The 24,679-nt window shown below is 34.9% G+C and overlaps 1 protein-coding gene and 1 long non-coding RNA gene across 6 annotated transcripts in view; one reads left to right on the top strand and one right to left on the bottom strand.

Annotated features, from left to right (window-relative positions):
* LOC117674989 (uncharacterized) overlaps window positions 1-2,794 on the top strand; it is a 28,566-nt gene extending 25,772 nt beyond the window's left edge. Inside the window, exons 2-3 of the long non-coding RNA XR_004594077.3 lie at window positions 2,445-2,534; window positions 2,623-2,794. This is a non-coding gene — a long non-coding RNA (uncharacterized LOC117674989). The remainder of the gene's footprint in view (window positions 1-2,444; window positions 2,535-2,622) is intronic.
* LEPR (leptin receptor) overlaps window positions 1,754-24,679 on the bottom strand; it is a 68,625-nt gene continuing 45,699 nt past the window's right edge. For 3 of the 5 annotated variants that reach the window (XM_034433267.3, XM_087891077.1, XM_060689957.2), the window contains 9 exons: window positions 23,632-23,780; window positions 23,283-23,442; window positions 23,093-23,175; window positions 21,698-21,914; window positions 20,617-20,799; window positions 19,956-20,051; window positions 12,678-12,780; window positions 12,136-12,211; window positions 1,754-2,685 (listed from right to left, as the gene is read on the bottom strand). In XM_034433267.3, coding sequence (XP_034289158.1) covers window positions 1,864-2,685; window positions 12,136-12,211; window positions 12,678-12,780; window positions 19,956-20,051; window positions 20,617-20,799; window positions 21,698-21,914; window positions 23,093-23,175; window positions 23,283-23,442; window positions 23,632-23,780 — 1,889 coding nt within the window. In that variant the 3' untranslated portion in view covers window positions 1,754-1,863. Of the gene's footprint in view, window positions 2,686-8,816; window positions 11,463-12,135; window positions 12,212-12,677; window positions 12,781-19,955; window positions 20,052-20,616; window positions 20,800-21,697; window positions 21,915-23,092; window positions 23,176-23,282; window positions 23,443-23,631; window positions 23,781-24,679 lie in introns of those variants that run through there. The other 2 variants (XM_034433268.3, XM_087891078.1) reach the window with 1 other exon arrangement.

The following is a 24,679-nucleotide window of genomic DNA, read 5'->3' as shown; positions in this document are numbered from 1 at the left end:
CTAGGTTTCAAAATACTACAATGAAGTTGGCAAACAAACACATCATAAGGCACAGTATTAAGAATTCAGAGACAACAGCAGTTAGAACATTTAAAGTGCTACTAGCAAATAGTACAATTACAATCAAAAGACTCCACAATAGTTGCTATGGCATAACACATAGCATATAGCTAAATTTATCCAGATTACATCATCAAAAACATATTTATACATTCAAATACATGACATTGGCTATTGATACACAGCTTTTCCAGGATAGATAATACTTATTTATTATAGATAATAGCAATCTGTTCAGCCTTTGTAAAAGCAAACTTGCACTGGACGTTGATGGTTAAAGCTGAGAAAGGAAAAGAGATAATTCTCCAGGAGTTTGCATAACATTAGGAAATGTATCTGAGTATTATTTTTTCCTCCTCCTCCTCCTCCTGCTTATAGTATACACTAAATAATTCATAATTGTTGTTCTTGTTTAATTTGGAATGTTCATTTTGTATGTAAATCATCATTTTAATCTGATTCTAATTATTATTATAGAACAAAAAGCTTTAAAATAAGTTTGAATTTGGATTTCCCAAACTGTAAAACATAAAAAAGAAGTGACAAAAATATTTTTCTCTACTAAATGTTTTTTATGGGTTTTTTTTCTGGGGAAAACCAAAAGTTAAAGTTAAAGGATTTATGCAAATTATGTATCTGTTACTCACTTAACAGAATCTGTTAAGTAAGATATAATGCAAAATAGATATATTCTGTTTCATCTTAGTTTGACCACATTCAGTTTTACCTATCATACTTTTTAAACCAGTGATTCAAGCACATTTTTAACCATTTATATACAGTTGATTGTTTCAAATATTTTTCAGCAGTATTAATCTATAAAAGAAATACATATCACAAATCTCCAATTTAATGCATTCAAGATTAGAACTCTTCTACATCAGTTCCTTTGTCCATCATCTAATACTCAGAAACTTTGCTATTATTGTTTATTTAACAGTTAAAATATAATTAGAACAATTAATTTTATATCAGAAACATTTCTAACAAAATTTATGATGGAAAATTACTTAGGAAATATCTAGAAGCTGTCACAAAACTGTACATGGACAAACACTGTTCATTTTTTATGCAAATCATGAATAAAAGCATGCCAACTTTCTAAATTTGGTTCTGAAGATAATACTGTTCATTCTCTTGCAAATAAAAATCTGAGATACAATACTGTGTCAAAGGGTGAACATGTGCAGTTTCATTCATAAAGAGTATATTCAAGGGCTGCATAAATATATTACCTGTATCAGTATTCATGTATTGGAAAAGGTTTCCCTCTATGTAATAGGATAATTGTAGCCATGCCCATTGACCTGCTATGGTTCCTATGTCGGTAGAGAATAATACACTGATATTAAACTTGCAAGATTAGAGACTTAAGACATGCTGGCACAAGTTTGGTTATTTCAAGCTTTCATTGAAGCCTCAATCAGAAAATAGTACAGACATCATCCTGAGAATATTGCTGAAGCTCAATTATCATTCAATTAATTGCAGAAATTTGACAATACAACAGCAGTTTATTCACAAGTGCAAGTTAACTATGGAAAAAAGAACCTTCTTATTTGGAAAGATAGAATTTACTTTGCCTTTCCAGATAATCAAGCATATATTAAAACTGTCTGGTTGTTCTCCTTCAGGAAAACACAATATTGCACTACTTGGGAATTAAATAATATGGATTATTAATAAAACTTGAACATCTAGCTATTCACTTGCAAAATACAGAATTTGCCAAAATGTTCTGCATGAAGAAAACTTGTTGGACATACAACATTATAATCAAAATAAATTAGACGTATGGATTAATTAAGCTTTGCTACTAGCTGTCTCTTGTATTTTAACTGTCAATGTTTGAAACTGTGGCATATATGGTATGAAAGTTTGAAGGGGTCTCTCACAGTTACAGATAAAAGGATTTAGATCAGCTGTTACATTTTGAGAAATCCTCATGCTTCTAATGAGAGTATTGGTATGAAAGTTATATGGTGCCACATTTGAATTTTCTGTTAAAAATATATCATTTTCGTTATTTTTGAGTGGGCCCATGCCTAAATAGAACAAACTTCTCTCTGGACTGTCACCTTCAGTGAAAGTTTTATCCTGTTCTGAAGATTCTGAGAAACCTTCAGAGGAAACAACAGACAGAGAGTGAGTTTTTCTGGGAGGGTCTTGAAAATATTCAGGTAATATCAAAAATGCTTGATTTCCTACTGCCCAAGAAATGCTAGAGAAAGAAGCTGGAACTGAAGACTTAAGGTTCACAAAACTTCTGTCAAAAGGACTACTTGAATCCTTTGGAGGCTCATAAAGCCCACTTGACATGGAGCCACTTATAATAGTTGCATATTTTACATTACATTGTTCTGACATGCCTCTTTTATTTTTAGCATCATGGACATTCTCAGAGAGACTGTCGCTATTGAAATGACCACTAGAGCAAATTGAGTCATGCTCAAAGTCCTGAATGGTAGAAAACAGTGAGTCAACTGCTAGTAACTCTTGTTTATCTTCATGTTTCATTGCTTTATCAATACTGATATCTTCCAATACTATTTCTGATTCCAGAAGTAGCGGACCAAATGACAATGCTTCAGGATGCTTGAGAAAGAGATGCTCAAAGGTTTCAGGCTAAAAAAACAAGACACATTGTAAAGCTCATTTATCAGTTAATTGTTCATACTGAAAAGAATACAAGAATAAGAAAAATTAAGCAAATAAATATTTTATTATATTTGAATCTGGTTCTTCATTTTCAAAACAAGATGAATTACATTTTTGAAATAATCTCTTTTTGGGAGGGGAACCAAATTATGGTATTGAATCTGGATGTCTTCACCTATATAGTTCAGATTAAATAAAGTGCATTAACATAAGGCAAACACGTTAAAGTAAACAAAGATATATCTGCAAGTTTTAAATATGCCATTTTAGATATTTAAGTTTTATATGCTTTAAAGTAATTGTTTAAACCCTAGTTTTAGAGGCATCTGTTTTCTGTCTTCTCGATTAGAATTATGGATATAATTCATCTTCCTTTCAATAAAGAGGAAATTAAGAATACAGTGGCTCTAAAAATAATTGATAAATAAAATAAGTCATAATCAAAATAACTACAAAGCAAACCTGCAATTCTATGCACACTTACCTGTCAATAAAACAGCTGAAAATATTTTATTCTGGCCAGAGTTTATATTCTATGGTACAGCTGTGTCTCCAGAAATCATCACTCATTGATATGCAGTACAAGTGTTTATCAGGTTTTGCTATTCCTCTCCAACATCCAGAAGGAAGTTAAGTGTATTTCTCATGTAGACTACATCAACAATATAGGGTGATATTCCCTAAGTTCAAAGATACTCTTTATTGTCCTATTAAACTCTTGTTCAGTTCAACTGCTGGCAAAATTTTCTGCCTTTCTTTGTGAGTGGTTAAGGAGATCTCCAAAATTGGGAGATGTTTTGCATCTTGGAAATATTGCTTCTGTCACCATTCCCTAAAAAACATTTTTCTGGGCAATTTCTTAGTTTAGCTTTATTGAACTTTATTTAAAATGTATTATGGAGCTGACCTTTCATATTTTTTTTGTTGCTGGAAAGTTAGTGCCTAGTGACCTAATACAAATCAGTATCAGCATACATTGAGATGGAGAAGGCCTATGAGGATTTGATGCAGCTTCTGTAGTGGCAATGCACATCTTTGTTTCCAAGTTATGTTAGCATCATTGGGTAATCAAGGGAATCATTGCAATTTAAATTGAGTTCTAGAATGCTTGGAGGTAGCTTTTTCATTCATAAGAATTTCTATCAGTGCTCCATTTCAAGTTCTTTGTTCTCCCCTCCCCGTTTACAATGTCTCTAAAGCAACATAGTGCCCTTGTATAAGGTTCTGGGGCTCTTGCAACAATACCAGGTATCTACTTTTCTTTGCCACAAACCTGTGTGAGGAAATTAATGTGGGGGAAATGGGTGGCCGGCTGGATACTGATTTCTTTGTTCCTTTACTGGCCAACTAGAAAGAGTTCAGCCTAACTGCCAAGGTTTTGGCAAAAGCTTTAATGGATACTCATGGATCTTTGAAAAATGATGTTCAGTTAACAGCACGGAATTTGCACACTGCCCACATGGAGTGTCTTTAATATTCTGTTTGTCACAACCCTGCATAGATATGCTGCTAAAATATGCAGTGCACAATGAGAGAGAGAAAAAGAAAGGGAGGATTAACAAAGTTTTGATAACAGCTGAAATGGGTGAAGAGGGCCTACAATGTAAGACTTTCAGAAATACCTTGGATTCTGAGAGTTTTTGAGGGTGGCCAACAGCTAATGTGGCTGAGGTATGACATACAGTATTCTATTACAACATTGTAATGAAGAGGGGTGTTTATATTTATTCATATGTAAGTCCTGTTCTGTGCTGTTTTCAGTTAGGATGGACAGACAGACACAACGCTGGCCTCCTTTGCAGAATTTGATCCCAATATTCTGTTGGGTAGGAGATAATGAATTAATGAAAACCTTATGTGTTAGACAAATTATTATCTGATAAAATATAATACTATGATTACAGAATAGGTTTAAGTTTACCTGCTATTGACACTTGAATGTGGAATCATTTATGACGTGACAACTGAAATATATTTGCAAGAAACAGCCAAAAGAATCTATAAGATTCTATTTATATGTCTGAAATAGACATACACACAAACTATAGCATGTGTGTATATGTGTATGTGGCACATGCAAACATACACAGGGCAACAAATACTAAGAAAATAAACTATTTTTATTTCTTACGTAAAAGAGGTTAAGAACTTTGTGACTGTCAACAGGATAATTCTCTGTAAATAGAACAGAATGAAATCAAATTTGCAGCAGGGAAAATTTAGCCAGATAAAGAATGAGATGGAAGATGGATTATGGAGACAAGGATTCCAGAAAATTTTCCAATGAATCTCATTTTGAAAGGCAGGTCAGAATACTGGCCAGCACTTCACCCTAAGATCCTCCTTTTGGTCATACAACGCAGAAGAGGATGTGTGTGGCCTGTCCCTTCCTTCCCACTGCACACATATTCACATACATATCGAGATACCCTACCTGAATACGGTGTCATGTTCTAGGCTCCACGGTTCAGAGAGAACAGTGACAAATTAAATTCATAGAAAGGCTGAGATAGTAAGGGATCTAAAATAAAGCTTTATGAAGAAATGCTAGGGTATGTTTGACCTGTACACAGCTGATGAGTGGATATTAAATCAGTCTTCAAATATCTGAAGAGTTGTCACATAGAGGAAGGAACAGAGTTATTCTCTATTGCTCCAAAGGTCAGGATGAGAACTAATGGATTAAAATGCAAGTAAGTAGGTTCAGCCAGACATTAGGAGGAACTTCCTAATTTTATAAACTGTCAGCCCATGAAACAGGCAGCCATGTGAGGTGATAAACTTTTTGCTATAGGGCTAAAGAGGCTCCAGGCATGATCAATCAGAGATGCTTTGGTGCAATATTTTCAAACCTTTTTTACAGAACCTGTAATTTCTTTCTAAAGAAATTAATGGAATCTCTAATCAAGAAGCAAAGCTCATGATAGTAAATTCATTGTGTTTGAGTGATGTCTTTTCCCTTTTGCACTTAGTTTCTCATGAAATCCCATCAGATTGTTCCAGAGTTTAGGGTTCCATAGAAAACAATTTGTGAAACTTCTTCATTCAACCCCTTGTCCCATGCATACAACAGTGGTGTGCACATATCCTGATTAGTTTCTGAGAAGAAAGTGCACATACACAAACACACACACAATACTTTATTACACAGAACACATACAAATACTTATGGCCACTGCTGCTAAAGGTGTTGAGAAAATTCCAGAAACTATCCCCCTGAGCTTGTCAAATATTTATCAAGGAATAATTTCTGTCATTCTTGCTTATGCTGCATTTTTTTTATTGTTTGTAATTATAATATCCAGACTAGGTTTTTTATCTATTCATTTTTTTTCTCCTAAAAATAGGATAGATTTCTTACTCCCTATGATTTGCTGGTGGTCTGCCTGCTTGTGTTTCTCAAGCAGGGCCAGATTTTCCTATAGGCTAACTAGGCTTCAGCCTAGGGCCTCAAGATCAAGAGGGGCCTACACAGTGGTGGGATTCTGGGGGTTCTAGGTGGCTCGGCCGAACCCTTTGTTAAATTGCTGGCTCGCCCGCCCCTCGCCTCCCACCCGCGCGGCGCCAGCCTACCGTAGCCAGGGGTAGGCAATTGTGGCTCTTTTACAACCGGTGGACTTCAACTTCCAGAATTCCTGAGACAGCTTGGCTGTCTCAGGCATTCTGGGAGTTGAAGGCCACCGGTTGTAAAAGAGCCACAATTGCCCACCCCTTCCCTAGCCTGAGTTCCGTTGCCTGGGATCCACGTGGGCTGCCACGTGGTTCCCCACCGGCTCCGGATGGAGAAAGCAGGATGGAGAAAGCAGCTTCCACGCCTTCACTCACCCTCACTCTCTCTGCTCTGTTGGATCGCCAGCCGTTCGTTTACCCCGCCCACTCCCAATCTATTGCTGCCTCCGATGGCTAGAGGAAAAAAAAACTTCAAATTCTTGCCTCTGGGCTTCAAAGGGCCGCCCTAGAGCCAGTGGTGCAGCCGAACCCTTTGTTAAATTGCTGGCTTGCCCCGCCCCTCCGCACCACTATTTATTGCCAATAAATAGTGGTGGGCGAGGGGCGGGGGAGCCAGCAATTTAACAAAGGGTTCGGTGTTTTTTTTGTAATGTTATTGGCCCCCGGAGCTTCAGCATAGGCTAATTGGCCTCCCGGCTCTCAGCTGATTTGTCTCCGCTGTTTTGCTTCCTTCCAAAGAGTGCTGATTTTTTTCCCCCTAGCTATACTGAGAAACAAAAGTGAAACTGCTTTGCTGTTGCTGCAAGGTTGGAAAATTAGGCAGGCAGAATTCTTTTCTTTTTCCTCACCAAAAAAGGTAGGTACAAACAATGGGAAATTTAGGGAAAAAGAGAAGAGTTCAGGATTTTAAAACACAAAAGAAAAAAAAGCTCTATTTAACTAGGGAATTGTAATAATTGAGATACTATTAATTGTATATTTCTGAAAGGAAAAATGGTTAAGTTGTGGTTTGGAGGAATATATGGGGGAAATTATTTGGTTTATTATTATTGGTAAATATAATTAATGGATTTGTAAGAAATTGGATTGCATGGAAATAATTGGAATATTCATGTTCATATTGATTAATATACAAAAAAGGTAGTTATATAACTAATTGATTTATATTAAAATGTTGAATTTATATTAAACAACTAATATTACATAATTAACCAATGTGAGGATGGATATAAAAATAGATGACAATGGGAAGGGGTATAATATAGAATAGAAGGGAAAAATTGAATTTGATTAAGATTAGAGATGAGGATGGAGGGTAATATTGGTTTTTTACAAAAATAGATGAGGAATAAATATGGCAAAAAGGAAATATAGAAATTGTAAATTTAATTGAAATGACTAAACACTGTTTAAATTTGTGAACCGGACAAATACTCTGTTCAAAGAAAATACATTGTATGTTTGTATGTGTGTTTCTAATTATTGTTATTTATTCATATTTGTTCTCTTTTATTCTTTAAAGTTTAACAATTCATTCTTTATCTTAATATCTTTATATTTGTTTGGGGTTGGCTTTCTTCCCTTTCATCTTTTTTATTGTACAGCAATCTTTCTCCTCAAACCTACCACCTCTCTTTTCTTTCCTTCTTACTTTCTCTTCCTCCCCCTCTTCTTCTCCTCCCTACTTCCTCTTCCTTTCTCCTTCTCCTCCTCCCTTCCTCCCTCTCTCTCCTACTCTAATTTCCCTTCCCTTCCTTCATCCCTCTCTATTGCTGTATCCTTTTATGCATATGGACTACACAGAGGGCTGAAAAAGTTATTTCTGACTGGTCCTCGCACTTTTGACCAGTCCTCGAACTTACGACTGTCCTCACATTTTACGTTTTTGCCCTATCTTGTCACCATGGTGAAGAAAAGCAGTTGTGAAATGAGTGACATGGTTGTTAAGAAAGCTGCACAGGCATAAATGTGAGGATGGTCATAAGTGTGAGGACCGGTCAAAAGTGCGAGGCCCAGTCAGAAATGACTTTTTTCAGCCCTCTGGGTAGTCCTTTTGTGCATATGGACTACTCAGAGAGCTGAAAAAGTTATTTCTGACTGGTCCTCGCACTTTTGACCAGTCCTCGAACTTACGACTGTCCTCACATTTTACGTTTTTGCCCTATCTTGTCACCATGGTGAAGAGAAGCAGTTGTGAAATGAGTGACATGGTTGTTAAGAAAGCTGCACGGGCATAAATGTGAGGATGGTCATAAGTGTGAGGACCAGTCAAAAGTGCGAGGCCCAGTCAGAAATGACTTTTTTCAGCCCTCTGAAAAAAGTCTATGCACATAGCCACGCCCACCTGGTCACATGACGAGCTACCCACGCCTACACAGTCACGTGACCAGCTAGCCACGCCCACCCAGTCACATGATTGCCAAGCCACACCCCCAACTAAGCCACGCCCACAGAACCTGTTGTTAAAAAATTGAATCCCACCACTGGTGAAAGGGCCTCATAAGTGGAATAGCCTAGGGCCTCTTTCAATCTAAATCCGGCCCTGTTCTCAAGTTTGCTGAAAAGTGAGAGTGGACAAAAGATTGTTCTGAGTTTCTATCATTCATTTGATAATAAATATTATGTCCAAATTAGGAAGAATACTTGTCTTTTGATAAATACTTTATTAATTTTTCTTATATAGCTTTCGGAAGTTATTTCAAAATATACAGCTCTTTTCCAAGTGCCTGAACAAATTAGAAATCAGGACAAGGAAAATCCTGCTCATTTATATTCATTTTAATGAAGTAAACAAGCTAAAACAGAAGATAAAATTATCATTGGAGTTAGACTAAATAAAAGCTAAAATGTTCAGAAATAAAGCTTTCAGAACGTTCATAATTTTCATTTCAAAAATAATTTGAATATGATGTTAAATGTAGTAGAATAATCTCAGCAAAAGCTACATGGCCCTTGTATGTATTGCATTTAGCATTAAATTGGACAGAATAAGTTTGTACCTTCTAAATAAGCTCTTAAATATTTCTGAGTTTTCAAACTTTCTGTTATATTAAGATTGAAAATTCATAGAATATAAAAGATGCCATTAACATATGAGACTTGAGTGCATTTTAATAGAATTTTATGTAGGAGTTCTATTCTATTGAATTTCCTGTTTCCCAATTCTGACTGTAATCTCAGAGACAGTTTCTACTAACTAGAGCAGATAATGCAGTCTTTTGGCCTCTATCCCCTTACCTAATCATTTTAGGGGGGGAAATCTACTTTGTAATGGATGCCATCGTGTAATTTGTAACTTTTTGTGGTAGCTTTCACCAATAGTAATCTGAAAGTTCATGACCTTCTGAAAACACCAAGATATGTCATGTTGCATAAAGCAGGAGTCCCCATGCCCCAGGCCACAGCCCAGTGCTGGGCCACAGCTCATTTGGAATCAGAGCATGGAAGCAGTGGACAAGTGTGTTGTTCGCCGCTGCATTTTTGAAAGCAATGTGCCCACACAAAACCATTCCCTCTTCTCCCCACTGCCACTGCAGCCTCCGCCGCCTCTGCTTGTCCACTGAGCTGGAAAGGTTGGAGACCACTGGCATAGAGCCACTGACATTATTATACAATTTCACTTTTATTGGAAAATCTGATAAAATGATTCTCCCACTGATTGCAAATATAGGAGAAATTTCAGAAGGCCATTTACACACACTTTAAAATAAATTAAATAGGGTTGTTTTTCCTGATAATAATTTTCATTGTCTCGTCTGTCTAAAACATTTACTCTATTCTTCCCTGCTTCTTGGCACAATTCAACTAAAGGCACATCAAAGTCATACTGTTCTCACTTCCAAAGCCCCCTGAAGCAATTTGTAGGCCTAGCTGTCTTTCCTTCTGCTAATATGAAACACAAGTATTGCCCTGACCAAGCTGCTGCAGTCCTCCAGTTCTTTGCAGGCATTTTTCCATCTGGGCTGGAGAGGAAATCTGATTAATCTCTTGTCAATGTCATCTTTGTTTATTCGCTGCAAAATCATTAAGCCAGCATTCCCTTTGTAACTAATTTCTGTCAGGAATCAGAAGGAGGGATGAGGTAAGTGTTTCCTCTCACAAGAAATTAAAAAGCAAAAAAGCAAAGTAGTAAGCTAAATTCTCCAATCCTGTTGAAACAGTGAGAATATGGAGATCAAGAGTGGTTTTTAAACTGGTGCAGCAAATGTGAAATTGAGAGATTAGATTACAGGTAGTCCTTAATTTACGACCACAATTGAGCCCAGAATTTATGTTGCTAAGTGAGAAATTTGTTAAATGAGTTTTGTCCCATTTTACAACTTTTCTAGCCACATTTGTTAAGTGAATCACCGCAATTGTTAAATTAGTAACACGATTGTTAAGTGAATCTGACTTCCCCATTGACTTTGGTTCAGAAGGTCGCAAAAGATGGCCACATGACCCTGGGACACTGCAACCATCATAAATGTGAACCAGTTGTCAAGCATTTGAATGTAAATCATGTGATCTTGGAGATGTTGCAACAATAAGTGTGGAAAATGGTCATAAGTCACTTCTTTCAGTGCCGTTATAACTTTGAAGGTCACTAAATGAATTGTTAAGTCGAGGACTACCCATAATCAGGAAAAGCACCTACACTGAGTATGTTTTAGTTACATATATGTGGCTGTTATGAAATGATTGCTTATAAAGATTCAGCATATGATGCTCCAAATAAGAAACATGCTCCATAATAAGTACCTGCTTATTTAGAAAATAAAATAGTTTTAGGAAAACATGTAGAATTAAAGACACCTTGATATCGCTTGCTTTAAGGACATGATGCTTTATATCTATATCTATCATTCTAAATCAGGTGCTGGGAACATTCCCCGGCTACCACGTAATCCCAGCTTTATTCATTCAACCCAGTCATAAAGATAGTTTGCCCGGACTATTCTTTCATCTTAGGTTACTTAATCAGAGTTTTCTAGGGGAACTTAATGTATTAAGGAATATAACATAGTACCTACTGTCCTTGAATCCTCAAGTGCTCCTCTTACACAACAAAACCTGTCCTTGCTGAAAAATAGTATTCTTAGAATGATATACCATTATTATAACCTTTGTACAAAATTATTTCCAACGCTATTATGTACGAACAAAGTCAGCAGACAATGAAATGATAGGAAAGTAATTCTGTCTTCTGAATTCAAATAGATAATTCTTCTAACAACTTGTAAAGGAAGTCTGGGAGCTGGAACAATGGTTCAGCGGGCAGTGACCAAGATTAGACTTCAAAGAATGTCCATTCTCTGTTTAAATGAAATGAAATAAAATTAACAATAAAGATGAGAAAGTAAAGTTTAATGGAAATGAAAACTGAAAATAATATATTAATTTTTAATAAATCATTTTTCCAAATGGTTCTTTCTACCTATTAGAACATTTAATTCAACTTCTATAGTTTTATTCACAAAGTATGTAATGGTAAACTTAATAAAACTGCCATTTGCACAACGTAAGAATCAAGAAATCAACAGAAAGATTTATAAAGAGGGATGAGATGGAGATAAGTGGATTAGATACATTCACAATGCTTTGTAGACGTTTTGACCTGCTCTGTCAGAATGACCAGTTTTCTTAGACAATGTTCTAATGATTGAAGATCCATGGTTCCAATAGAAATGTTGAATGCTTGTGGCATATTGTCCTAGCAGAACATGGAATCTCTACATTTTATTTTGAGCACTGGAGCTTGTATAATAGTAATAATAATAATAGTATTCTATAATAGTAATAATAATAAAAAAACTGGAAGGATATTTTTAGAATATGCATGTATATCTACCTCTGAAGGGATACCTATTCAGGTGGATTTATTTTTGTCAGTGTACCTGAAAACCCATTAGTAATTTAATGATAGTAATCAGACTCAGTTTTCAAGTAAAATATAACAATGAAATGCATTAAAATAGAATTCCATACCTTTTGGAAATTAACTCCTTGTGCCCAAGAACAATTCTTCGGGTTTGGGACATCAACCCACAATAATTTCTTAATTCTGAAAAAATGCAGATAATGAATTGATTTGGTTCAAAGGATAAGCAAAAGCAAATTAGGTGTAGTGTCTAAGGCTGTGAACCAGGACCTGAGAGATCCTGGTTCAAGGCTACCCTCAGCTATGAAGATATACTCTATGGTTTTGTACTAGGCATTCTCTCTCTGCTCATTCTTTCCTATATGAAAAATTATAGAAGCAGTGCTATGTATACTGTATAGTCTTTAATAGAAGCTAAGATATAAATCTAACAAAATAATGATGAGAAAAAATATTACAGCTTCTGGGTTGCTGCAAAGAATAATACTACAATGCAAACTCTAATAATTGGTAAATATTTCATAATTTTAATTTTTAAATTTAATTTATTCTCTATTCATCCATTTAAATGGATGATCATATAGATTATTGTATGTAATATTCTCCTACTAGGAACAGATTCAACAAGCATCATGAAAGAAAACTTTACCTATGCTGCAAAATCAACAATGCTCCAAGAAGCAGAAATGAGCATGAAATCATTAAGGGTAGAATCACGTAGAAGTTCACATCGTGCTGCTTTTCAATCCTATCTGGAAAAATAATTTATTTTAAAAAGTCATTACCATTACATTCCAAATACACTTGCAAAATATTACTTCAGTGACATTAAACTGAATGGGTGAAGATTATTCTAGGCTGAATATCTTTGTATTCTAGATTATATTTTTCAAGTCAGATCCTATGTACAGAACAGGAAAGTTAAATTCACCAGGCCTCCAGCTTAATTAATGCAGAATAAGATTAAAAGACTTTAAACATTGAATTCTTATTTACTCAAAGTTAAATCTTAACCGGTTTGAATTAATCAGATTTTTTAAAAATGTGTAAGTTTGAATATATAGTTAAAAATACATTGATTGGCTAAATTAGCCATGCATCCCAATTCTCTGTATGAGTACTCAAAAGAAGCAGCATTAAATATCATTAACAAGCAGGAAATACTGCTAAAGAAGCATGACAATGACTGTGTAATTTCATTATCGCCCTCCACGGCCTCCTGCAGCAGTCTACTGGCTGAAAATGGGCCAAAAACAACCAAAAATAGGCCAAAAACGAGCCTTGTGGCCCATTTTCTGCTTCCCCAGCCTCCAGCAGCACTCTGCTGGCAAAAACTGGGCCGCAGGGGGCTGCACGTGGCCCATTTTAGCCAGCAGAGGCACTGCGGGCCAGCCCTTTGATATTTCCATGGGCCACATTTAAGCATCCCAGCGACAGAATCTGGCCTGCGGGCCTTGAGTTTGACAACCCTGTTCTAAGTAATGCATACTTAATAGGGCTAAGCATTCAAAGGCGCTTCAAACATATATCAGCAGAAATGAAATGCATCCTAACCCTATTAATAAGTATTAATAATGTATATTATACAAAATTATATTATATGAACTAAAAACAATATTTAAGGCAGATACAATTTCCTGCTTTGCCATTGTAAGTAGCAATCACGTCCTATAATACTTGGCAAAATGTTTATGTGAAATAAAAAAAATTCTATACTTAAATGTAAACTATTACTATGCTGCTATCTGTTATGAAGGTTTGGTTGTGTCCATAAATCCTTCTCAAATGTTGTTGTGGATTTTTTTGTTTTGTTTTGCATTTTCAATATAAATAGTTGAACCGAAAAAAGAAAAAAACCAAAATTATGGCTGAAGCTGTATTTCATGGCAGGATTATTATTTCGAATTAAAAGTTAATAATAACTTGTACAAACATACATACCCATTACACTGTTGAGATGAGTGGCTCTATAAATCAATCAATCAATCAAACAAGCAAACACTCCAGCTCAAACTAAGCAAATAAGCACAGAACATGAATAAAAAATAAAACGCCAAAATGCATGATATAAGAAAAAAAAAGTTAGTTAAATCTAGTTTCCATCAAAATCAGTCACTGTATTCATTCAGTTCATACAATTCTACCCTTGCAATCATTCTTGCTTCTACAATTTCTATATATCACTTCATACATGGCTTTTGTTCTTCCAACTTAATCTCTCTTATTTTGAGTACAGCTAATCCTTGATTTACAACCATTAATTTAGTGCCTATTCAAAGTTACAATGGCACTTGAAAAATTGACTCATTACCTTTTTTCACACTTACAACCATTGCATCATCCTCATAGTCATGTGACCAAAATTCGGACATTTGGCAACTGGTTCATATTTATGAACATATCCCCAGATCATGTTATCACCTTCTGTGACCTTCTAACAAGTCAATGTGGAAGCTAGATCATTTAACAACTGTAGCAAGAAAGGATGTAAAATGGGGCAAAACTCACTTAACAACTGTCTTTGCTTAGCAATGGAAATTTTGAGTTCAATTTTTGAAATTGTGGCTGTAAGTAGAGAACTACCTGTATCATGAAACCATGATTTTCTTGGCCTTCTCTTTCCTCTTAATCTTCTTCCATATTTTTGTTCTGTAACTAAATCGTCAATCATGCTCTTTATACCACAAACTCTCTCAGTATATTTCTTTTTTTACTAATTATTCATTACTATCTTTTAAATGTTTAACATATTTCTTATTCTTGTATTCAACATTCAGTTTCTTTTCACCTACCAAACTCTCACTTCAACATAAATAGAGCAGAAGTATTTTATATATAAGTGTTTTATTCTGACAAATAATCACTACTCAAAATAGACCATACACTACGTTTATACCAGAATTATCATGTTTTAAAATTTTCTCCATTTTTCAATCTTTAGCACAGATTCTATCAAGTATACAAACATATCAACCTATTCTAGTTTTTTTCTATGTATATATAACTTTCAATTATTTAATTGATTTTTCTGTTAAATACCACTGGTTTCAAATTCCTTGGATTCTGAATAAAACATATCATCTACTTAGAAAAATATATCCCCAACTATATGAATTGAGACTGGTAAGGGAGAACTGTTTTCTCTGCCAATAAAGAGAACTGTTATATAAACATCCTTCAGCTACCTCCCAAGGCCTTCACAAGACTTGCCAAGAATCCATTAACTGTGAAGGATGAAAAAAAAATTAGAATTTAAACCCTGTAGCACAGATATGTATTAAAAGTTTCTGATTTCTTTGTGTTTAACTGGTTAATCAACTGTTGTGTTTAAGGCTTTATTCCTATCTGCCCTAAAGATTATATATAAAATTTATAAACTAGCTAAGTCATTTTTTAGTGTTTTCTGCCGAAGCAGGGACCAAATAACGAGTTAAGAGACTGGATAGCTATAATTTTATTTATTTATTTATTTATTTACCTACCCCGGCCATTTATCCACTGCCCAGAGAGAAAAACCAGGTCAAGTGTGTGTCCACCCCTATGAGTTGGGCCCTGAATCACCTGAGTCAGGTCCATGGCCGCCATGGAGGCCATGAACTCCCGAACTGTCTCAGATGTCTCGCCAATCGATGGCAGATTGAAATCTCCCACAACCAAAAGGCTGGGGAGTTCAACTGCCACTTCGGCCAAGACATCGAGCGGTGCGGGCAGGGCAGTGGCCACACAACTGGGAGATAGGTATGTGACCAACAAACCTGACTGAACTCCAGGGTCCCACTTCAATAGGAGAGACTCACACCCGCCTATCTGAGGGACAGTGACCTCCCTAGGACTAAGACTTTCTCTAATAACCACCGCCGCCACCCCAGCCCTTCCCTGGCATCGCGGCTGGTGCAGTACACGAAAGCCTGGGGGGCATAAATCAGAGAGAGGAATTCCCCCCTCCTGCCCCAACCAGGACTCCGTAATGCAAGCCAGGTCCGCGCCCTCCTCATCGATAAGATCTTGTACGAGGGGGGCCTTATTCGCTACGGACCTGGCATTCACATACACCAGCCAGAGTCCAGGGTTCCCTGCTCTCGCACCCCCAGGGAGGCAGGGTGAGCAGTGAGAGCGGGAATGCGCCACCACCTGAATACAGCAGGTGCGGCGTCCCTGCCCCCCCTACTCCCATCTCCTCTAATTAACTTCCAAATCCTGAGTGTAGTGTGAAAACAACCAATATACTTCTAATGTCACAAGCATTTATTGTCATCCATTAGTTTCATCATAAAGTCCTGCAAACTTTACATTATATTGTGATGGAATGCCTCCTCAGAAGGTACTCTGGATCCCTGCATGAAATATATCGTCTCAAGGAGACTCTACCAGTAGCTAAATGATCTAGATATCTCGCCTGTAGATTTAACCACCTTAGTAACTGTTCATACATAATTTAATTTTATTTGTAATTTTATTCATCACTTGTTTTGTGTGTTTTTTAATGGTTCATTGTTCTGATATTTTATATTTACACATTTTGTGAGTTTTTCTGCATTAATGCTTGTATTCTGTTATGTCACATGAAATAATAATAATAGCTTCATCATAGAGTGTTCTTAATATATTCGGCAACTGCCAGCTTGTGATCATCTTCACACAAAACATTTCATTACCAAAGCCAAATTCAAGTTATCATGTGGTTCCTCTAAATCAGCAAACATAAAAATAAATTATTTCACATTCATACATTTTTCAACAACCTGCTGAAGAGCAAACATCAGATCTGCAGACTCCCCCGCCCAGTATAAAGGTACACTGTACTTCCCACATTTTGTTCATTGTCACACCATCACTCTTTCAAAATCAGAATTCAGTTAAACACTTTCTCAGGAACATTTAATTAGGTAATTTGCCTTTTCTATAGAAGAGCCATAGTAGAATCTTGCAATCATTATGCACACATATTTAAGTCTTCACACATATTAAATAAGTCACACAACCCTTTCATAAGCAAACCATATCTGTATTTTTACTTTCCTTGGTATTTTAATATTTCTGTCTTCTTATGATTTGTCAATATTTTCACTAAATTTTTTCTTTCATCACTTTTTTTCTTTGACTACAAGTAGTTCTCTACCTACAACCACAATTTCATTTGTAAGTCATCAGAGTCATAAGTCAAGGAACCATGTGACAAACTTGATTTTATGACCATTTTACCACCAAACATTTTGATTTGCAATGTTTTTTTCTGAAAAATGGCAAAAAAACCCAAACCACTGCAAATCATAGTCACGTAACCATGGGTTAATGCAACCAGTTATAAATGTGAGCTGGTTGCCAAAGTCCCAATTGTGATCACATGACCATGAGGGGGAAAGTGCAGCAGTCATTACTTCGGCAAAAGTTCATAAGGAGCCTTGGTGGCGCAGCGGTCTAAAGTGCTGTTAAGTAGCAGTTAGCTGCCAGCTGCCTGCAATTACTGCGAGTCCAAATCTCACCAGGCTCAAGGTTGACTCAGCCTTCCATCCTTCCAAGGTAGGTAAAATGATTGTGGGGGCAATAAGCTGACTTTGTATAAAAAAGAATACCGCTTGGGAGGGCCGAAAGCCCTACTAAGCAGGTATATACAGAAGTATGAAGACTATTGCTTAACGCATTGTAAGCTGCCCTGAGTCTCCGGAGAAGGGCGGCATATAAATCGAACCAATAAATAAATAAATAAATAAATAAATAAATAAATAAATAAATAAGTTTTTTGAAGTTTGTTTTAACCGACCAGTCATAACTTGACTACCCGTACATTTATATAATTTGTTTTCATTCCACTTTTGATACCTACTTATCATTCCCATGTAGATCTCTAGACTGCTTCTAGCATTCCCTCACTTTATTTTCATCCCAAAACATTTAATCACTTTTAATTCCATTAGTTCTGCTGGAGACTCTTAACAATTTTCACTTCCAAGTTTTTAAATTGCCACCAATTTAAGTATTTTGTTTTTCTCTACTCCTTTTAAATTTAACCATTACTTGCTCTAGTTGACTATATTCTTCACTACTCTTTTTCTCTATATTATTTCTATCATTCTCTCTCTTTTTTTTTTGCCAGTCATTCTCTTATATAAACTTTTTCTCATGCACAGCCTCTTCTTTCACTTTATCATGTAACTAAGCATACTTTTTACACTCCCCATAAACATTGTACAACTGATGGAGCACAAACATCCTTCCAATTACTTTTTTTGTGACCACATTAACATGAAATATCCACATTGCCACAGAAATTCAGTGCAAAGAACTTGGTTGTGGTACTGAAATATAAGGATAATAAATGGAAAAAGGAATAAAACCTGAGTTATTATGAAAACCTACTACAAACAACTTAATAATATTAATCATAAGTGACGTTTTCATATACATGAAGTTTTTCAATTTTTGAGTCTTCAAAGAGAGAAGGAATAACCGATGGACACTTTATAGTTCAGACATCTGTTGGTAAACAAAATAATCATTCCAAGACACCCAGGAATTAGCTTGGAATATTTTTCTTCAGAGAAGGGAGAATTAAATTCCTTGTCTTGTTTTTAACTAACATGTAACTAATGATTCAGTATACAACGTAAACAAAAGTAAGAATACTGGGCTGGGGCAGAAAATATAGTGTAGTGAAATACATATCTTAGACATCAAGAAATCTGATTGTAAAAACTTTTAATGATTATATATAGGACTCCACAGTAGTAGGAGAAAAATGGAAAAAGTATGCACAGATTAATGGGAATACCTGAAAACTGAGATTCTAAAAAGAACATTTGGAAATAATTAAAATGTGGAAATAAAAAGAAAGGAGCAGAAGAAACCAATGGGGTTGTTCATAAAGTGAAAAAACTGAAAATCCAAAAAGGCACATATAAGAGGTAGAATGAGAGACATATTACCAAGAAACAGTACACGTATACCTAGATTGGTAGAGAGATGTCAGAAAAACTAAGAGCAGAATGTACTGAGATTAGCAAAAGGGCTTATTTAGAGATGTTCAGAGTAACAAAGAAAACAATCGATATACCAGCTGCTCATTGAGGAGGGCAGAACAGATAACAAAGAAAAGGCAGTACTACTTAAATCCTATTTTGGTCCCCTCTTCTCAGAGAAGATATGCATTCAACTAGGCAATTTTGAAGAACAGATTGAAAGAGCAGCATTTTCGCTTCAGTTTAATCAAAATAATCAGGAGAATTTATTGCCCATGAACGAGTTCACATTTCCATATGAATTGTTTCTTAAAATATTGAAGAAACCCTGTTTCCTGTTTGGTTCTGTATTAAATTAGCCAATATCAGGTTTACCGTATTTTTTTCATGTGATATTTGAAACATTAAATACAATTAGCCACTCTCTTTTTAATTAAAAAAATGCTACCACAGAAGCGTTTTCCTACAAGGATTAAGCCATGAATTGTACACATGGATAATATCTATTGTTTTATTGCTGCCTATAGGTGTTTCTTTTTTCAAGTGGAACAAGGTGGAGAATTCAGTCCAGTCCAGTATACTTACTAATATGGTTTTGGCTGCTCTAACACCCAACAAAATTAGCTAGTGCCATCTTGTGAGTTTAACTGGAGAGCATATATTAGATATGACAGATAGCAATTTTCATGATGAATACTTGATTGTTCTCACATGTGTCACTTACATGATCCTTTGTAGTCTGAGTGGCAGCCGTCATTAACAACAAAATCCCTTTCAAACCATTTATATTTTGCAAGAATGTTTTATATTCTATTTACTAACGGGAATATAAACATAACTGGAATATAAATATATTCTGTTAAACTCTGTAAAAAAGTTTTTAAAACACATTTATGTTATGAAGTGTGTCCTAGTATTATTTGTATTCTCATTATTTAAGAAGTTATAAGATAACAGTTCACTAAAATCACCTTTGGAAAATCCTTCTGTTATCGCAGGTTTTGTGACTCCTTCGTTAATGACCGGATATAAACTAAATCTGTATTTCTCAATGAGTACAAAGTTATCTGGAATGAAACAATAATGTTTAATGGACAAGTACCAGCAACTCACAGTTGGTCAGATTCATAGAAGAGACACACAGCTACATAAAACGTCAGAGCTAAAAAAGTTAAGCACCAGTTTGAGACTTATAAGTTTAGAAAACTGGCACTTTCCTATATTGGAGAACTACAAATAGCTTCTCAAAATCACAAATAAAATGTTACCACATATAACAATAATATTCTTCTTCATCTACCATAATTTAAGTTGGGGCAATCTGCAGTTGCTTAACTTCTTATATATGGTTCCCCAATATTGCAAAATCATGTTGCAACAAAATTAAGGAAGGAAGGTTTTTTTTTAATTATTTTTTTAAAAAAATCAATGCAACTATATTAAATATAACTTAACATGACTTTTTAGGAATTTTTATTTTTAATTGTTTTTCAATAAATCAATATACACACAACATTCCTTATCCTTCTATGTTTTATCTCATGTTCAGGTAATTCTTTTCTTCCAAAATAAGTATTGTTGTAACAACAACAACAAAAACACAGAAGCATATGTTTTCATATTCAAACTCACCAAATATATGATACCTCCTAACATTAGAAGGAACTGTTATCCATTTAATTTGTTCTTCTCCATTTAGATTGGTCCATTCAATTACAAAGGATGTAACCACATAATCCATAGGTAAAAGTGTCCAGGACATTATTACACAACTGCTGTTCATTGGGTAGATATTCAGAGACTGCAGAATGTTTACTAATTCAAACCAATCAAGAAACAAATAAAAAAATGGTAATCAGATAGAAAATTAGAAAGAATTCACCCAATCTCTTAAAAAAAATACAAAATTACTTCATTTTATTTTGTAGATTAGAAATATTGTAAACTTCATAAGTAAAGAAAAGAATAATATTACTAGATTTCCAATTAGAAGAAACAAGTTTAATTCACATGTATAATACAAGTAAATTTATTTGGATAAAAAAACTGTAAAATTTAGATCAGGAAACCCAACTTTAATTTCCCTGGCCACATGTCCAAATAGCTATACTTCATTATTTTTTGTAATGAAATAGGTATTAAAACATAATTAGAGACTATAGTCAATAATATTTAATATTTATTAAATATAAATGTAGTTTTGTAAATCAAATGTAGATCTTGCCTTGCCTCCTCCACTATTCTGGAGGGCATCAGTGGAGAGAGAGGAATCAAACATGTCAAAATGATGTGTACAATTGGGCAATCAAATAAAATGCATATCTGCATTGCTTGGTAAAAAGGAGCATGACTTTATCACCCAACTTCATCCATTGTTTTAATGTATGATGACTCCATTGACACTTTTGCACGCTTTTGGATGGCCTCTACATGCCATCCAAAAGTGACATATAGTCCTTGGCTGAGGAAAATACAGATCACTGTATAATTTTAATAAGAACACTGTCCATATATTTTGGCTATTTTATATATAGTACATGTATCAGCATTCCAGCATGAGAGTAATAAAAATGAATCTATTCAAAATTTTGGTTGAAAATCCTACATTCTTTTGGAAGGACTTTCCAAAAGATCAAATACCTTCTGCATTAAACGTATAGTCATACATTAAAAGGGTTATGTGGGAGCAAGAATCCAAAACGGTTGCTCTTACCTGTGCTTATTTGTTGTGAAAGAGTTAAAATAAAATTCACAGAGGAAGCTCCAATTGAGTTGATTGCTAGAATTTTAACAGAATGTATATCTTCGGACCATGAAAAAGTGTAAGTAGTGTCATTTTCTATATAGTCAGACCAAGCAATATTTTCTGAGGTATTATGCTCTACTACATAGTCTAGAACTCTACATAAAGAAAGATTCTTCATCAGTGGCTGTAAAAAAATACACATATATTAGATATTTTGTATTGCAGTTGAAACTAAAGTTTAGATTTTTTTTAATAATATAGGAGAAGATATTTGATTCATTTCCTACAAATGTTAACTTTCACAGTCTTATGTAGCCAACTAGGTCAGAAATTAAACTAATTTGCTGAGAAATCAAGAATTTTAAACTGATTTTTTTCAAAGTGCACTGGAGGTTTTTAAAGTGTGAAAGCAATTAGATGGATTTCTAATTTAGTAAACTATCTGTGCTGGTTCCATATTTCTAAGAATTCTGATTGGAAACACTTGTTAGTTTAGACAGACAGACTGTTTTTAGTTTAAGGCATTGGGTAGAATCCAGTAGCATGGGAACAGACTTATGCTCATACAAGAGAATATTCTCTCCTTCTCTGTGCAACAGCTCATGTATCCTCAGGATCTAATCTTTAGACCTGGAATCTTTGGAGAAAATTTTGAAATCATGTAGAATATTGAAAGGAGAAGGGAGAACCATTTGGCTTTAGGTTTTATTTGCGTTAACTGTTGACATTGCAAGTACAACTTTTTGTACTTGCAATGTAAAAGTTGTTCAACTTTTTAAAAGGTTGTAGGATTTTAAAGAACCATGCTATATATTTGCTGATGTGCTGATTTTGATAATAAAGTTGTTTGGATCATGCATCCCTGAAAGGCAGTGCAAACTTGAATGATGCCTATCACAAACAGAAATGCAAAAAATTCTACCTTTAATTCCTTTGAAAACAAATTTAGAAATTCTATTCCAAGGCAACTTTTAGCATTAAAGCCTACTAGGATTTTTTTTTTCCTGAATCAAAGCTTAATCAAAAAATAGTCCTTAAAAAAAGATACACTTCTGAAAGTTGCATGTAAACAATAATAATTACATTGTGGAACTTCAAATTTTTAAAAACTTCCCCTTTTCTATTTTTAAAAAGGCTCTTGATTAATATATTTTAAGAATTGTGTAAATCAGGCCAATATATAAAATGTCTTCTTTATATTTTTAACTAATTGAAAGAGAAAGCCAAATTGATTATTACCCCACATACATTAACAGTAAAGGAACTACAGTTTTAGCTAGTTTGATATAACTAATTGTAAAGAATAATAGAGCAATACAAAAAATTAGATGTTGAGCATCTTATTCTTCTTCTCAGAATTACCTTCCAAAGTAAAGTAACATTTTTCTGGTTCATAATGGGATCTTCATTAATAACTCTCCAGAATTCAGGTCCTCTCAAAGGAGCTGAAAAAATAACACATATTTCAAATTGTTTACATACAACTTGTTCTAAATGAAAAGCATATAGGTAATATAGCATATAGCCAAAAGCATATAGGTAATATACTGACCTTTGATATCCTTAACAACTGTATAAACAGATCTGCTCCAATCACTCCAATAGCCAATTCCTTCAGTCATCCTGCAGCGCACCTGAATAATGTAAACTACACAGGGATCTTGTACAGCAATACTCACAGAGGTAACTGATACAGCAGGAACTTCCTGAATCTATAAAAAAAAAGCAAAGAAACCTAACCAATAATAATAAAATAATTTCTGAGTGGCTAAAGCCAAGATTAGAAAAAAGAAAGAAACATATCAAAATTGTTCTTTTTCCTCCCAAGATGAACCAGACACTAATAAAACTAACAGAAGAATCCTCAGTAAAGCATTAGTTTGCATTAAATCAGAACATACCTTCCAGTTAATGTCTTCTCCGCTAGCCACATATCGAACTTGAAACTGAAGGTCATTCTTTGGAAGTTCAGGGTTCTTCCAACTCACATTCAGTTGCCCAGTGTCCTCTGTAATCTCAGCTTTGACATTGAAGGGAGAGAATGGCTTCACTAGAAAGGTAAACAAAAGAAATTTGGCTGACTTACTGGGTATCTCCCTTGGATATCTATGCACTGGTTCTTCCCTATTACATTTCACCAAAATAATGTATCTTGCAATTTATAAAAATGTGTCTTTGTCATACTTTAATTGTAAGCAATTGCAGTAATAACCTGTTGCCTTAAAAAAAAAAGTTCCTTCTCATGAAAAACTCCATCTGTGATTCTTTCAATCTAGAATTAACTCATAACCACTGTGTTAAACTTGTCCCGAAATCCAGAGGACAGCATTGCTCCTCCAAGGTTTTTCTGGTGTTCTTACATTTTTGGAAGAAATATAATATCTAGCTTCTCAATAATCTGGTAAAGACTGATAGCTGAAAAATACTGAGTTGCCCAATTCTAAAGATTTTATGGAATTGGATTTCTGATGTTAAACTTCCAGAAAGAAGAGTGGTTACCAAGAATAAGAAGCAATGGATGGAAACTAATCAAGGAGAGAAGCAACCTAGAACTAAGAAGAAATCTCCTGACAGAACAATTAATCAGTGGAATAACTTGCCTTCAGAAGTTGTGATTGCTCCAACACTGGAAGTTTTTAAGAAAAGATTGGACAACCATATGTCTGAAATGGTATAGTGTTTCCTGCCTAAGCAAGGGGTTGGATTAGAAGACCTCCAAGGTCCCTTGCAATCTGTTTTTCTATTCTATTCTATTCTATTCTATTCTATTCTATTCTATTCTATTCTATTCTATTCTATTCTATTCTATTCTATTCTATTCTGTATGATACAGATGCAAGACAGGGGTGGTATTCATTTACCTTGGCTACTGGTTTGCAAATGTGAGTGTGCTCGTGCTTGTTTTGCTCGTGTGTGACACCTCTGTGCATGCGCAGGACCTTCTGTGCA

This window comes from Pantherophis guttatus, chromosome 3, assembly GCF_059756535.1.
Source record: "Pantherophis guttatus breed Tessera chromosome 3, ASM5975653v1, whole genome shotgun sequence".
In the NCBI taxonomy this organism is placed as follows: Eukaryota; Metazoa; Chordata; class Lepidosauria; order Squamata; family Colubridae; genus Pantherophis; species Pantherophis guttatus.
This window is presented reverse-complemented; position numbering and strand designations above follow the sequence as displayed.